The 15,443-nt window shown below is 44.6% G+C and overlaps 2 protein-coding genes across 2 annotated transcripts; one reads left to right on the top strand and one right to left on the bottom strand.

Moving 5' to 3' along the window:
* Positions 1-8,490: 8,490 nt before the first annotated feature.
* On the top strand, positions 8,491-12,146 carry LOC141013530 (uncharacterized). The gene is made up of 4 exons (XM_073487284.1): positions 8,491-8,727; positions 9,412-10,347; positions 10,472-10,591; positions 10,712-12,146. Exons 1-4 carry the CDS (start codon positions 8,491-8,493, stop codon positions 11,540-11,542), a joined length of 2,124 nt encoding a protein of 707 aa, XP_073343385.1. The 3' UTR covers positions 11,543-12,146.
* Positions 12,147-13,733: 1,587 nt separating this feature from the next.
* On the bottom strand, positions 13,734-14,834 carry cryba1l1 (crystallin, beta A1, like 1). The gene is made up of 5 exons (XM_073487311.1): positions 14,760-14,834; positions 14,520-14,638; positions 14,281-14,422; positions 14,047-14,189; positions 13,734-13,881 (listed from the first exon to the last, which is right to left on the bottom strand). Exons 1-5 carry the CDS (start codon positions 14,832-14,834, stop codon positions 13,734-13,736), a joined length of 627 nt encoding a protein of 208 aa, XP_073343412.1.
* Positions 14,835-15,443: the final 609 nt, after the last annotated feature.

The following is a 15,443-nucleotide window of genomic DNA, read 5'->3' as shown; positions in this document are numbered from 1 at the left end:
CTTAAATAATCAATGTATTTTTTTACACTATGAAATGTCCAAAAATTGTGGAAGATTTGTTTCTTGCCGGGGCGCCCTGGTAGCTCAGCTGGTAGAGTGCAGGCCGCATGTACAGAGGATGCGTCCTAACCGCAGCGACCTTGGGTTTCAATCAGACCTTTGGCCCTTTGCTTCATGACTTCCCCCTTTCTCTTCCCATTTCTTGTCACTCTTCAGCTTTCCTGTCAGTTAAAGTCATGAAAAAAAGGCCAAAAAAATCAGCAATGAGGTCAAGAGGTTTAGCATCTGTACATACATACTTTTCCCACAATTATTTTCACTTCCTTTTTGATATTTTTATTTGTCCTGTGTTTTTTCTCTGACGATTTCACTTTCACAGTGACAAACAATGAGTCTTGTTTTCTAGAAATCACACTCAACATGTGCAGGAGACTGGTAAATTTTCATTATCAGAATAATCCTGAGTAATCATGAATATCCTCACATGAATAACTTAACTCTAGCTAACAGAACTATATTGGTTTCCTTTTGTTAATTTTGCATTGCCTAAGCCCATCACCATAGCTGAGGGCAAACGACAGGGAGTTGATGTTACAAGCATTTATTTATATTTTATTAATGCAGAGGAGCCTCGTGATTCATAACTTATTTAAGATTCTTTGTTTTTCACTAAAAGAAAAGATGTCTTGTGTCGTATCTGTGATGCAATAACAATATTTGTTTCCTAACAAAATGTTTGGTTAAAGGGATTTCAGTATGTTTTAATGCAATTTTAAGAGTTTGAAAAATATTCCTTGGTGATTATTGTGATAATATTGTGAACCCCAATTATGTTGGACAGGATAATCGTGACATGAAATTTTCATATCGTCCCATGCCTAGTGGAGACAGGTTTGAAACAGCAGTTAGACCTTCATGATGGTAAATATAATTAAAGATACAATTATGTAACATTTCCGCACTAAAGATGTTTACAAATGACTAGACCTTTGTTTGTTTTATTGAGTTGTGTCTTTACATTATCAAACCCAGAGGAATTATAATTTTATTCAAGGTAAGTGTGCGTTTCATTCGGTTGCTATAACTTCCAAGTAGACACCAGATGATACCTCAGGGAGTGAGGAAGGACGTCTTTACCAAACATAATATAAAACTTTAATGTATTACCTCATCTGCCTGGTGGTTAAACAGCAACTCCCATCATCCTACGCTACTTCACAACGTCATCAAACTACCTCTTTTGTTTTCATTGTTTGGATTGAGAGCCCCTTAGTGGTGGAAATTACACACTGTGCATTTAAAGAAAATATAATATAGTTGACTGAAGGAATAAAGTATGAAAAATCCGAATTGGTGAGGTGTTCTCCAATTATCGGGGTATCACACTGCTCAGCCTCCACGGGAAAGTTTATTCCAGAGTGCTGGAGAGGAGATTCCACCCATCGCTGAAGTGAGAGCTGTGTCCGTATGCACAAAGTTAAACACGTTTCCAGCGGGTAGTTGGACTCCAGGGTTGTCCCTTGTTCCCAATCCTGTTTGTGATATTCATGGACAGGATCTCAAGGCACATCCATGGTAAGGAGAGTGTCTGGTTTGGGAAGCTCTCTGCAGATGACGTGGCAGGCACTGGGGTGGTTTGCAGCCGAGTGTGAGGCGGTTGGGATGAGTGTCAGCACCTCAGAGTCTGAGGCCATGGTTCCCTCCGGTTTCTCTGGGTCTTGTTCACGATTGATGGATAAGTGGAGTGTGAGATGACAGGCGGTTTGGTGCGGGATCAGCAGTAGTACAGGCGTTGCAGCGGACTGTCGATCTATGTTCCAAGCCTCACCTGTGGTCATGAGAAAGTAGTGACTGAAAGAATGAGATTTCGGGTAAAAGCAACTGAATTGAGTTTCCTTCATAAAGGAGCTGGGCTCAGCCTTTGGGCATCTGCTCAGGAGGCCTCCTGGGCGCCTCCCTTTGGAGGTTTTCCGGGCACGATCAACTGGGAGGAGACCCCGGGGCAGACCCAGAGCTAACTGGAGGGATTATATATCTTATCTGGCCTGAGAACGTCTCGGCATCCCTCAAGAGGAGCTGGAAAGCGTTGCTATGGAGAGGGACATCTGGAATACCATCTCAGCCTGCTGCCACTGTGACCCGACCCTGGGAAAGTGGATGGATGGATGGAAAATCAAAATATTAATACAAGAGTTTGGGGGTTCATTGGGGGGACTCATGACCTCAGTACATGTAAAACTTTAGCTACAGCCCTGGTGACATGTAAAGGGTAAACTTTATGTAGGTTCATAAATATCCTACAGCTGCACTTGCCACAGATAATAAACTGCAGTGAAACATAAATTAGTTCGTCCTCTAGCTCCTGCATGCGTATATATCTGAGTGACAAGTGAGCGTGCATAACTGTGTTAGTCACTGGGTGTGCGTAATGTTTGTAACTTCACACACACACACACACACACACACACACACACACACACACACACACACACACACACACACACACCCTTCCTTAAATTTGAGACCACCAAACGCAGCAGATTCTCCCTCCCTCCCTGTGTCATTTGGTGTCATATCTATTTAGGGCTCCCCCGCTGTTCTTCATTTCCCATCTAACGCTGTCTCGAGCTCAAATAGAAGCAGCAACTTTAAACTTAAGCACACGAGTTCTGTGTGAAAAAAAACGCCGGGAGGATAAGACCAAAGGAATACTGCACATGTTCAGAGAGGAATGATCGTTGTGAGGAATTAACACCAGAGTCATCACAGCTGGGCTACATTAGGGGCACCACTGCTTGTCTTGCCATGCATGACGTGGAAACACACCACTGGGAGATTATGTGTGGCCCTCCTTCCTAATGATCTGGGACTGATCTGTGGAGGAACGTGAGTACGAACAGTTGAAGAAGTGCAAAGGAACTGTTCAGCCTCGAACCTCATGGCTTCAGTTGATGTCCGTGGTCTGTCCTCTTCAAACTCAGATGACGAGTCCCACAGTCGCACTCCAGTCCCGGACTCCTCCCGCCACACTTCCCACACTGGGAACCAGACAGGGTTCGGTGGCCTTGGCTACGGGTTCTGGGTGGCCTGGGACCACCTGAGGCCCTTTATCCCCTTTTTCCTCATCAGCTTCATGGTCGTGGCACTCGTCTACCTGATGCAGGCCATCATCTACGGAGGGCCCTTTAAAGACCCGCTCTTTTTTGTCAAGTTCAACGAGCGCTGGCCGCGACCCACTCCGCCCCGGCAGGACTCTCCAGCGCCAGCCGGGGTGCTCAGTTCGGTCCCCTCTTCATCCTTCGAGCAAGTCCTTGTTGATCTGCACACAGACAATGAGACGATATGAGTTGATTGTTTACAAAAAGGGGGGAACTTTTCTTTTCTCTGTGGATATGAGGAACAAGGACTCCACAGGGATTACACCAGGTCTAAGTGCTATTTTAAAGGACACAAACTTTGACTATATATGTGAGTAAGTTGTGTTGTTGTATATTAGTGATGCAGGATACTATCAGCACATCTTCAGTATCGGCTGATGATGGTTTTAGAATAGAGTCGTGTAATGATATCTTTTTTTCACTACAGGAAAGACCTCAAGCTCTCTGCAATTAGGTGTAAAATAATATGTGCTTTGCAATCAGCCAGAAGGAGTGAAAATATCAGCAAATCTGTAACGGCTAACATCCAGTATCGTGCATCGTGTATGTCCCGTCTCTGTCCTTTTTTTAATTTTAATTTTTTAATTTTGTTTTTTTACAAAACCCAGGACTAATTATGCTACAGATTGAAAAATAGCATGTAATACTGGCTGGTCTTTGCACATCTTCCAGGAATGTGCAGCTGGCGATTCTCATATCGAGGACAATGAACTTGCTTCCACAGAAGCGTCCAAAATGGTCACTTGTAAAAAGTTGTATCAACAACACATAAATCTGTATCAATTTAATGAATGTTTTAATTATAAACTGTGGCTGCCTGATATGAACAGTTAAGCACAAATGATATCATACCGTTTGTTTGGCCTGTCGTTTGTGACAATCACTCTTCTCCTGAAGCTAATATGAGGTTTTAGAAGTCTGTTAGACAACCCACTGTAAGAATGTCCTGCTTCCTGTTACTATCCCTTCACATGGATCCAACACGGTCCATGAATGCACAGAGTCGCGGCTGGTGACTCAAGAAATTGGAGAGGACAGGAGGAATCCTGTCTCATGTTAGCAAACTTAACCAGAGTCAAATTCCCTGTTTGTGTACAAATACTTTGCCAATAAAGCTGATTCTGATGTTATTTTACACTAGAGAAATTATTTTATAAATGTTACTGAGATTGGTTAATGTTTTATTTCAACCAATTACTACTTTATCCCTCTTGCCTCACGAAAATAGAGGAAGAGCGTCCTCCGCTGCCTCTAATTGACTCGGCCGACTCGGTGTCATACTAGCGTCAGCTGAATTTAAGACGATGTTTTGCTGTTTGAAGGTTCAAAAATGTGAACCTATCCTGTAAACCTATTTTACTACAAAACAGGTTTACATGATTTAATGCTTCAGCACTGTACATGCTCTGTTTTAGCGCCTGTCTCTTTAAGGCCCCTAGTCTGCTCTGATTGGTCATCTCACACATGCCTGACCCAGCACCGCTTACAACAACAGAACAGCTGTGCTAAATCAATTTTCCAGCTCCCACAAAGTAACCAACCCAACCACACACCTGAACCTACCTGTAAAGACAGAATCATGTTTGATGTACCATTCTGTAGAAATCATTTGTCATCGACATACAGTAAAAATCGTTAAAATGCCTGGATTAATGTGGATTATTGGGGATTATTGTGACATTTTGATATCCATGTAAATGCATCTCATGTGTTACTTATTGCTGTCACTGTCATCATATGTGTTCATACTAATCCTCAAAGGGAGACCGGGGCTGACAGGCTGACTGGTAGCTGTGTACAGGGCAACATAAAGATAGATAAAAATAACACTGGTCATCCATCTGTTTATTTATATTACTGAGGGACAGGGTTTTTAAAAGGTTGGTCATTAAAATTGTTAACCCCAAATAAGATCTTAACCAGACTGAGGCAGAGCTGGGTTTGGAACAGTTAACATGGTATTACGTTTTTATTGTGTCTTAGAATAGAGTTATGTGACATATAGAGTGTTTACAATGTTGTGTAACAGTAGCACAAGCAGAGAAGTCACCAAAGCAGCAAAACACAAAAATATATACTTAATAATAAGTGCATTATCCAAATAAAGCTGCATAAACAAAACCCCTGAGTATAATGAATTAAGCGTTGGTGTGTTCCATTGCTTTTGAATTAAAATGTTCATTTTTAAAAAGCAGATGTGTTTTTCTTTCCTCAAAAGTTTTGATTTGAAAAGAAAGACATCGTATAACGTAAAATATTACTTTGGTAAAAGTGAAAGTCATCCATATAAATAATACTTGAGTAAAGGTCTTAAAGTATCTGATATTAAATGTACTGGAGTATCAAAAGTACAAATAAAAATAAAATTATACATACATTTTTATGTATGTGAAGTGTGGGGAGGAAGTATAAAGTAGCAGAAAATGGAAATACTCAAGTAAAGTACAAGTACCGCAAAAAAGGACTTGAGTGCAGTACATGAGTAAAGTACTCAGTTACATGACATTAGTTACATATAAATGCAGTCACTTACCACCAAACAGGCCTATCTAGATGGAGTCAAAGCTTTAGAAACGAAACCGGAAGTAGCAGAAGTGATCCATCTCGTGTTTAATGCTCCTTCTGTAATCTTTGACTGTCCGTCGCTGTCTGCTGCCCCCTGGCGGCGGAGCGACGCGCGACAGTTTACCGTTGGCGCTGCTGACCACGCTGACCTGTGGATGACCTCAACAAAACGGACAGAAAACCAACTTAAAAACATAAAAACACTGTCTGCAATCTCGTTGTTAACCTTTACTTTCTAAAATCTTATTTCTCTGACGTGCGGCCGGATTAACAGAGAGCTTTGAGACTCTGGACGGTGAGTGAAGCCCGTGTCTCGTCACCGGCCTGCGTTTGTGTGCAGCATCGTTACAGTCCGCCGGGTTAAAGTGGTTCAGACAGCTCAGGTTGTCTCTGAAAAACATTGCTAGGTTAGATTAAAGACAATGATGTGATTTATTTGACATGTTAACCGGTTATGACTAGTTTACACCTGCTTACTGTGGTTGTGTTGTGCGGCGCTAGCTGGCTGCTAGCTGTCAGCGGCGAAGCTAACCTGCAGGTGTGCTCCATCCTGGCGTGATGGACGTCTGTGGACAAGGGTTCCTGTTTAAATACGCCTTGTTCCTGCTGCTGAGAAAGTTTGTGTCAGGAATTTTAATCAGGAAAAAATATATTAGACATATATTCAGTAAAATATGTATATAAAAATATATTTGTTTAGTTATTTAAACTTCAGCAGCACAATAATTGTAGTAATCGTACATTGGACTAGTTTACTGCTAACCCATCATAGAGGACTAGAAATCTATTATCATGAAACAAGTAGTTTAAATATCATTTACAGTAAAATTAAGGCTTTTAACTAGAGGATTTGGAAATAAACTGACATATGAGGTTGTTAATTTTTTTTAAAAAGTACTCAATGTTGAATTAATTGTGCAAAACAATCAGTTTAATGTTCATTGTAGCCAATATCTATCAAAAAGTACACAACCTCAGGTTGTAAGTTGTACAGTACACCATCAACCCTGCTCAATAGATACATATTTTCTCATATAGTTGGTTGTGATAATGCAGGTTTTCAAAAAGAAAATGAATCTGACTTAGAGTGTCAGAGACTTAGAGTCAGAATTAAGTATATTTCATATAAGCCTGCATTCATGCCCGCGAGTATCACAGAGTTAAGTCAAAACAGAACAGCATTATAAAGAAGTGCTGCAGAGATGCCTTTTTGTTAAAATGTTGCTCTCCAGATGTAAGAAAACCTGCTTATTTGCTACAAACCCCCACAAATGTCACATCATCATGATTTACATTCTTTTTTTTAAGTGAAAATAAGAATTTTGATGCAAAAACGATCAGTCCAACAACTCGTGAATCATATCGCAATCACAGTATCGTCAGAATAATCGACATGTGATTTTTCCAGATAGAAATTGTTATCACCTTTACCTTTTGACCCCCACTCTCCTTTTCTCTGTCGTCCTCCTGTAAAGTGGACGCAGAGATGTGGTGCTACCAAAAGCCGGGGTTTGAAGCCCTCCTCCTCGCCGAGCTGCAGAGACAGCAGCAGTGCAGCCAGTACTGTGACACTCTGCTCAGGACAAACGGTATAAATACACTCAAGAAAACAGATTAATTACACAGTACAACAAAAATTAATCGCCAACTATTATAGATATACTCAATTAATGGTTGCACATTTTCATCTGATATTATAGTTTCATGTAGTTGTAGAAATTATCATCAGTGACTTATTTCCTCTCCTGCAGGTGTTTCAGTGCCAGCACACAGTTGTATTCTCTCAGCCATCAGCCCCCACATCTCCTCCGCTCTCGCCTCCACGCCGCCGCCCCCTGCAGGACAGAGCCGTCTTCTGGAGTTTCGGGCTCTCGGTGGCTGCACGCTGCTTCACATGGTCAGACTGTTGTACTGTGGAGAGATGGCAGGGGAGGGGGAGAAGGAGAAACAAGAGGCCATTTCTGCTGCAGCCAGGCTGGGCATCCACGGGCTGGTGGAGGTCACAAGAACAGACTGTAAAGGCAGACGTGAGGAAGGAGAAGGTCACCTTGCAGAGGTAGGAGTGCAGACGGAGTCTGAGGAGAATGGGGCGTGGCTGGGCAGGTGGAGGAGAGAGGTGAGTGATAGGGGCACCTTTCTATGGAAAGAAACATTGTCAGAAGGTGGAAGAGACACATGGACGCAGACGGAGGAGCTGCAGGCGAGCACAGCTCCTCCTTCTCAGCCAGCAGCCTCCTATCAGACTATTGACATCGCCACTCTCCAGATTTTAGGAGAGACAAACCCCACTCTTCTTCTCCCTCAAATTCCCTACATCCCCGTATCCCTTCCTCTGCCTTCCTCTGATCCCATGCAAGAAGCCACAGCAGCTGGACACACATCTGCGGCTCATGTGGCACCGGAGTGCACCTCAGTCCACCCGTCCCTCCCTTCTTTTGCTGCTGACCCTCAGAGCTGGTGGGCAGGCCCTCAAGCTGAATACATCACAGCAAGTAATGAATTGGAGGACGAGAGGTACGAGCAGTTTCAAGGCGACATCCCCGGATACATCAACGACTTCCTGAACCCGAACAAGAAGGAGGGCTCCCGCAGGAGGCAGTCAAGAGGGAGGCAGGGCACAGGAGTGGGAGGTGCCAGGAGGGGTGGGACTGGCGAGAGAAGAGCCGGGAGACCACGAGGGAGGACAGGAGGGAGAGGGAGAGGGAGAGGGAGAGGAGGGTTAACGCAGACGGTGGACGTGCAGGAGGTGGGGGTGAGCAAGCTGCAGATGTTGTTCCTGCAAAGGTGGGGGACGAGGGCGACCAGGACGGGCCAGGGCGGAGGAGCTGCAGGTAGGAGGCTGCAGCTGAAGACCAGAGAGCTGCTGAAGCCAGCCAAGAGCCGGAGGAGGAGAGCGCGTGGGAAAGTGTGGGAGTTTGGCCCGAATGGAGACGTGCTATGCGGTAATGGAGGAGCAGGAAACGCGAAGCGTGGGCGGAAAAATTCAACACAGCAGCTTAACCAGGTGAGAGTGCTGATAATGTGACGTAACCAAAACATGAAACGAAAAGATATCAAAGTTATTTATTGTACAAAATTGTGACATTTCAAGTAAAGCGGTGCTTCATAATATAAACATGACGTGGAGATGAGAGGGCTGGTTTTTCAAATCAAATACAAAAACCTCACCAGGGCTTGATTATGAGAACATTTTAGATCTTGAAATATAGTATTTTATTTTGAAAGAGGATATTAGAGGGGCCATAGTCCAGGGGTGGGATAGCTAGAAAATCTGTAATGGTGTTATAAATGAAATGAGATGAAGAAACCAGTTGAGATTTTCTTGTTTTCACAAATAAAAATAACAGCAATTTTATAGAAAATACAATAATCAAAGTTAGTTATCAACAACTTTCATCCAAAAGCTTCTGACATAATCAAGTCTGATATTAGAAAATAAGAAGACTCCTCCATTAAAAAGGTTTAATGGATTAAAATTGCATTTACAATCACTATTCTTGAGTCATTTGTTTCTTACCAGGCCAAGAGACTAAATGTAGAGAGACATCCAGCTGGACCAAAACACACATTATTTTTTAACATGTCTAACCTCATGTAGGTATCATCACGTTCTTAGACTTTCTTACATCGCTCGTTACATATTAAGTGCTATATCATATAATAAACACAGTTTCCTCCCCGGTTACAGGATGACCTCCCTGCTGGTCGACCTCAGAGGGCGACGGCCAAACCAACAACGTCTCTTTCCTCCTTTTCTTCCCCTCCCATGAGATTCTACAATGTTCATACCTTATCTACCTCCAGCCCCTCCCTCCAGCTTTCTCAGTCAGACGACCTGAGATCCCCTGCAGCCTCCTTCGTGTCTCCAGCATCGTCTCTAATCCACACCACCCGTCTCCCTCCTGTGGCCCCTCCACCTCATGAGGAACAGCCCGAACACATTGATCGTCTACTGGAGGAAGTGATGATGGGCCTCGACATTTTACCAAACAACAATGCCGCTCTACACCCTCAGCCTCCTGTTCCAGTCGGTTTCAGTACCTACGCCTCCTCCAGCCAAACTATGGAAAAACAACAAGGGCAGGTTGTCGCTGTAGCAAGAGGAGGTGGTGGTTCCAGCTCTGCAAACAGTGAGGTGCCGGTTCTGCAGCAGCAGGGACAGGGAGAACTGAATGAGATGTTGGAGCACTTCCTCCTGTCCTTTGAGCAGCACGTCGACAGCTGTGCTGGCAGAGGAGAGGTGGAGGTAGGTGGTTGCAGAGAGGCTCCAGTCAGAAGCTCTCAAATAACCAGACAGCAGCAGAATGAAGCGAGACGTTCACAGCCACGTAAAGCTTCAGCTCGCAGTCCCGCTCCCCCAAAACATTCTGAGAAGCCATCAAGGGAAGTCAGAAAACCAGTCAAACAACGGAGAAAGAAAAGATTTAATCAATATCAGTTCACGCTGGAGAGAAAGAGAAAGAGGGTGAGGGTGAGGACGCCAGCGTCATTGAGTGACGCTAAGTCCAAAATTGTTCGTGACCAAGGAGACAAGCTCCAGCAGATGCCTGTGGTGAAACTGGAGAGGAGTGGCCCGCTGCCAGTCAGAGTTACACTGCAGGGAGACAGCTGCCTGGATGTCAAGGTGGCAAACATTTCTAAATCCTCTCCATTAATGCTTCTGATGAAGTCTGCTGTCACCATTAGGTGAGAAAAAACAAGTCTTATAGATGATTTTATAGGTTTTTCTGTGTGTTTATATATTTCAGAGTCTTGCAAAAGCAACGGCCAGATCATCATCAATGAAAAATGGCAGCTTGTCTGGAAAGAATCAGCCAGACTGCCGGAGCACCAAGACGTACCCCATCAGGAGCAGGTTTAAGGAACAGGTATGGTGAGCACTGACCAAGAGGAATGGACCAGACTACTATCTGTCATGTATTGTGAGTCTCTACTCTTGTTTTTGTATTTGTCTGTATATCTATCCAATAAGATTAATTTGTTTACAGGACAGTGTTCCCTCCCCTCTTGAGGAGCCACTTTTACAGAAACAGCCGCCCTCAACCGTCAACCCAGGCAACAGGCGAGGCAGGCCAAGGAAAAATGGACAACCTCTCAGTTTATGTAACGAAGAGAGTTCAAGACCGCCAATTCAGACAGAGCCTGTGGAGCCCTGTGGCACAGAGGAGCTACCAGAGACAAATCAGGAGAGACATGAAGAAGAAATCACTGTCCAGCCACAGCAAGAGGCAGCGGGACCTACAAAGAGGGGAGAAAAGAGGGGAACAGAGTCCGAGGAGGAGACAAGTGATGGTGCCACTGTGACCAAGAGGGTTTGCTTTGAGCCGATACAACAGCCGACCCCTGAGACGTTAACATCAGGCTCTGAATCTGCAGCCGTAGAGATCAAGGATGTAATGGATGTGGAGACTGAGACCGAGAGCAGCGATGACACGCTAATCGATGTGGATGGAGATGAGGAAGAAGAGACGGAGTGCAGAACAGCACCAACTCTGTCGCTTTACGTCAAAGTGAAGCCTTACGTCTCACCTGCTTCACACTCAGAGGTCAATCAAGGGTCAACGGGAAGCTGGGAAGATGACATCGACGTGATCGGAGGGGCCAGTCCCGCTCCTGATCCTGTGATCATCAGCTGGACGGAGTCTTCAGAAGACGAGAAAGAGGATGTTGATGTTGATGTTGATGTTGATGTTGATGTTGATGTTGATGTTGACGTTGACGGAGAGAACACAGACTCTGCCTCAGCTGTGGTCTTCGCTACGATGAGTAAAGGTGAGCTTGTCGACAGAAATTATCAGACTGAGGTGCTCTTACGTTAGTGTCTGTCATTTTGTTTTCTACTCGTCTTCAGTTTGTTGTTTCGTACATTTGTTTTTATTGTGTTCACCTCCGTGTGCAAACACTGAAGATCACGTGAGGGGGTTTGTTTTCCTACTCTGCCTAATGTTCCTAATGTTTAGGAAAAGAAGAGCTGTGAGCAACATGTTAGCTGTGTGTTTGATTTAAAAGACAGAAAAATGTCCTCTATGATGCATAAAGATATAAGTGAGTTACTTAGTGAGAATCAGCAACAAAACAACAGGGTTTGAGTTGAGAATTAAGACTTAACAACAGTCAGACTGACTGAGATTGTTCATTGTTTCCACTTTATTGAGGTTCTTACTGCTATGTTCAGTCATTTTTACAAAGATGTGTTCAGTTTGTTTTAACTGTCAAGTGTTAAAAACAACACGAACCAAACAGTTGAGAGAGTCTGCAAAAAAAAAAAAATCAGGTTCATGCAGTGACAAAGTAATCAAGAATGTTTTATTAGTTGTAAATATGACTATGACTGTTTTAGTTGTAAATTCTGCCACAGTTTGTAAATGTTCCAGGAAAACTCTTCCTTTTTTTACTGTCAGGTTATGTTTCACAATGTTCCTCATGGCACTTTGAGTCCAGGTGAGTCTGATTTCTAAAATAAAAAGATTATTTTCTACTTCCTGCGTTTCATCAGCTCTGTTCTTGAATGCATGTGCACATCGCTGCAAATGAGGCATCAGAGTGTAGATTAATGTTTCGTATTGAAACAAAAATCACAAACGTACAGGACTTATAAAAATAATTGAAGCCTGTGGGGCTTTTCCGTATGGTCAGCGGCTTTAGTCTTCAAAGGATGACGCTCTACCTACCCCTCTGTTCTGGCCATAGGTGACAACACTCACTTCACACGTGACGTCAGTTACGCCGTTTACATATGTTAACTTAATTACGTTACATAAATTAAAAAACAAATCAGTCTTGACTCAAACAGGATGTGAACACATGTCTGACTCTGACTTTCTTGCTCTTTATACTACTGCACAAGAGGGGGACCTACAGCTTGCAGCCTGTATTTAACGCGTTGGCAATGAGAACAGAGTGCTCCGGCTGCTTCTCTCAGCTCAAATTGAAAGACCACACTCTTAAATAAAGATGGAGGAAAAAAAAAACCCATAAAAACCCGACTGATTCAGCAGCATGGTCCATTATTATTGATCAGTTATAATATTCTTAAAATACTCAAATGTTTCAGTCAATTTAGCACCTAATATTAGTTTGGTGCATTTGAATGTAGATAATTTTGTGGCTACATTTTCTTGCTTTAAAATATGTGATCATAAGACCCCTGACTTGAAAGGCGAATGCTAAAGTTTGGAGTAAAGGAATAGCGACAAGGTTTCATTATGGGACAAAGTATCAGAACATCAGTAGGAACGTATCAAACCATTCATGCGACATACTTTAATTTTGAGAAGTGTCTCTTGATATTTTGATACTTTCACAATTTAAACCGATTAAAACTGACATAAAGTTCAGCCGAACACAAACGCTGTCATCTGTAGAGAGAAGAACTGACTTTACAGGCACCTTATAGTCCTGCAGGTGGTGTGTTTCATATTTTATTCATGTTTCTGGACAAGCCACCATCAGTGCACTCTCACATACACAATAAACCAAGAGGACATGAGGTGAAAATGAGTTTATTAGTTATCAACCTGTGGATCAACCTCCTACACACAACAACAAAACACATCTGAGCTGTGCCACAGCGCAGTCTGCAGCGACTGCAGCTGGGGGAGGCCTTCCCGGTCGACGGCGCCATGTTGGAGCTTCATCTCCCATCTGGATCCTCGCTCGGCTCAGGTGAGAGTAACAGCGCAGGTGTGTGTTTGTGCGTGAGTGTGCAGGGACCTCTAAACCAAGTAAAAAGACACTGTGTGAGTGTCAGTGATGTCTGTGTGTGTGGAGCGTGTGTTTCCCTGTGCTTTAACAGTGCGATATTGTCTCTTATCACACTCTGGCAGCGGCTGTAAATCAGTGGTGGTGTTGAGTTGGGGCGGGCCGGCTGTTGCGGCTCAAGTCAAGAGGAAGGAGAGGAAGAAAGAGAGAGAGAGAAAGAGAGGAGGGGGTAAAGGTAAAGGTTGGGGTGGGGTGGGGTTGGGTGAGGGTCGAGGGGAGCTGCTGTCTCAGTCTCAGCCTGTCCTCCTCTCAGTGCTGGATACGCCTGATGGACTGGATCTGGGGGGTCTGACAGTGAGAGCCCCAGTTCCTCCAGTGCTGGTAGTCTCCGCTGTGTCTCTCACACTCCATGATGTACTGCTGGCCCCTGTAGCCGGGGTGCTGGTAGCACACGAAGCTGAGGGGTGGACAGAGAGGGCAGCGAGGGTTAGTGTGGATTTAGAGCTTCCGGATGGATATTTTGACAGAAACTAAAGACACAGATCAGTCTAAAACAGCTGGAAAATGAAGCATTTGTTGTTTAAAAATGCATCTTATTCGCACAGATTCACACTACACTTACGCGCCGCACTGCACGTGCATGGAGCCAACCTCAGGCATCATCCAGCCCATGGCCTGCAGAGAGGGGTAGTCGTCACAGATCTCCACGCTGCGGCCCATGAAGTTCTCCCTCTCGAAGATGATCATGCGGCTGCTCTGGTGAGACTGAAGAGGAGAGAGAGAGAAACGCACAGTTGGGATTTTGGATTCTTGAGGCACTTATAGATTTGAAGAGAGGACATGGAGGTGGACTCACGGCGCAGTAGATGGGGCGCAGAGACATGAGGCGCTCCACGTGGTAGGAGAGGGAGCCGCTGTAAGCGTCCCAGTGGGGGTACTCTCCTCTCTCCAGGATGAACTGCTGGCCCTGGAAGTCATGGTGCTCGAAACCAACCCAGCTGTTCAGAAACACAGAGAGAGAGAGAGAGAGCAGTTTACTTTTGTTTCATCAAGAGGACAAGTGCTAGAGGAGAAGAGGAAAAGTGCGAGACTTACGCTCCACTCTCCACCCTGATGGAGCGGATGTTGTCCAGTCCGCACTCCTGAATGTTGCAGCACTCGGAGGTGAACTCCAGGCACTTGCCCTGGAAGTGCTCCTGCTCGAACACGGTCACCTGAGGAGACGAGACGAGACTTGAGCGGGCAGCAAGTTACAGCGTAGTTCATCCTCTGAGTGTCCAGCAGGAATTAACACATTATAATCACATAATTTGTGCATAAATGAGCGTGCGTTACCTTGAAGAAGGGAGCCATGCCCATTCCTGAGTTGACCAGCGGCTGCATCATGGGGGACCTTGTAGTTCTGTACATCTTTACTCCTGAGAAGAAGGTACAGGGGGAGAAAAGTGTCATTTAGAGACTCGTTTGATGCAATAATGAGATATTTTTAGACAGTTTGGCATGTTTTCTTAGTGTAAAACATGTTGCTGTTCAATTCCCACTAACTAATAACAGTCTGAGCTGAAACATCTGGAGGAGATCTGATCCAAAACGGATCATTGACTTTTTAAAAAAATGTCTGATAACAAGCAGCATGTTGTCCAAGTGTTTCAGAAAGTGCTTTTTGGTTTTCAGAGTGTTGGTGTGTGAAGCAGCTTGAGTGCACCTGTCTGTCTGACCCTGACTGTGTGGAGAGCAGAGTTTCATCCTTACCTAGTTTGGCACTTTATTAGAAGAGGTTTGGAGTGGTACGCGCCTACCGCCTGCCTCGCGTAGAGTTTTGGGAGAACCTGGCGCTTCAGTTTTATACCGACGGTCGGGTAGCGCGCCTGCCGGTGCGCGTCCACGGCTCCGACTGGGACCACGCTCTCCGTCCGTTTGGCACAGCGGTGTCATCCAGCGGGGCGCGCTCCCGAGCTCGCCGCGCGGCCGCTGTTGGACTCCGTTGTGTCGCCAGCTCAGCACATCCCATAGAGCCGC

This window comes from Pagrus major, chromosome 18 (assembly GCF_040436345.1).
Source record: "Pagrus major chromosome 18, Pma_NU_1.0".
NCBI lineage: Eukaryota > Metazoa > Chordata > Actinopteri > Spariformes > Sparidae > Pagrus > Pagrus major.
This window is presented reverse-complemented; position numbering and strand designations above follow the sequence as displayed.

What these genes read in the sequence shown, in the direction of transcription:
- cryba1l1 (XM_073487311.1), bottom strand. Translation starts at nt 14,834, where the DNA reads ATGTACAGAACTACAAGGTCCCCCATGATGCAGCCGCTGGTCAACTCA. An exon ending in ATCAGGGTGGAGAGTGGAGC is followed by an intron (nt 14,423 to 14,519) that starts GTAAGTCTCGCA and finishes GTTTCTGAACAG; the next exon opens with CTGGGTTGGTTTCGAGCACC. An exon ending in TGCGCCCCATCTACTGCGCC is followed by an intron (nt 14,190 to 14,280) that starts GTGAGTCCACCT and finishes TCTCCTCTTCAG; the next exon opens with TCTCACCAGAGCAGCCGCAT.
- LOC141013530 (XM_073487284.1), top strand. Translation starts at nt 8,491, where the DNA reads ATGTTGTTCCTGCAAAGGTGGGGGACGAGGGCGACCAGGACGGGCCAG. An exon ending in ACAGCTGCCTGGATGTCAAG is followed by an intron (nt 10,348 to 10,471) that starts GTGGCAAACATT and finishes TATATATTTCAG; the next exon opens with AGTCTTGCAAAAGCAACGGC. An exon ending in GGAGCAGGTTTAAGGAACAG is followed by an intron (nt 10,592 to 10,711) that starts GTATGGTGAGCA and finishes ATTTGTTTACAG; the next exon opens with GACAGTGTTCCCTCCCCTCT.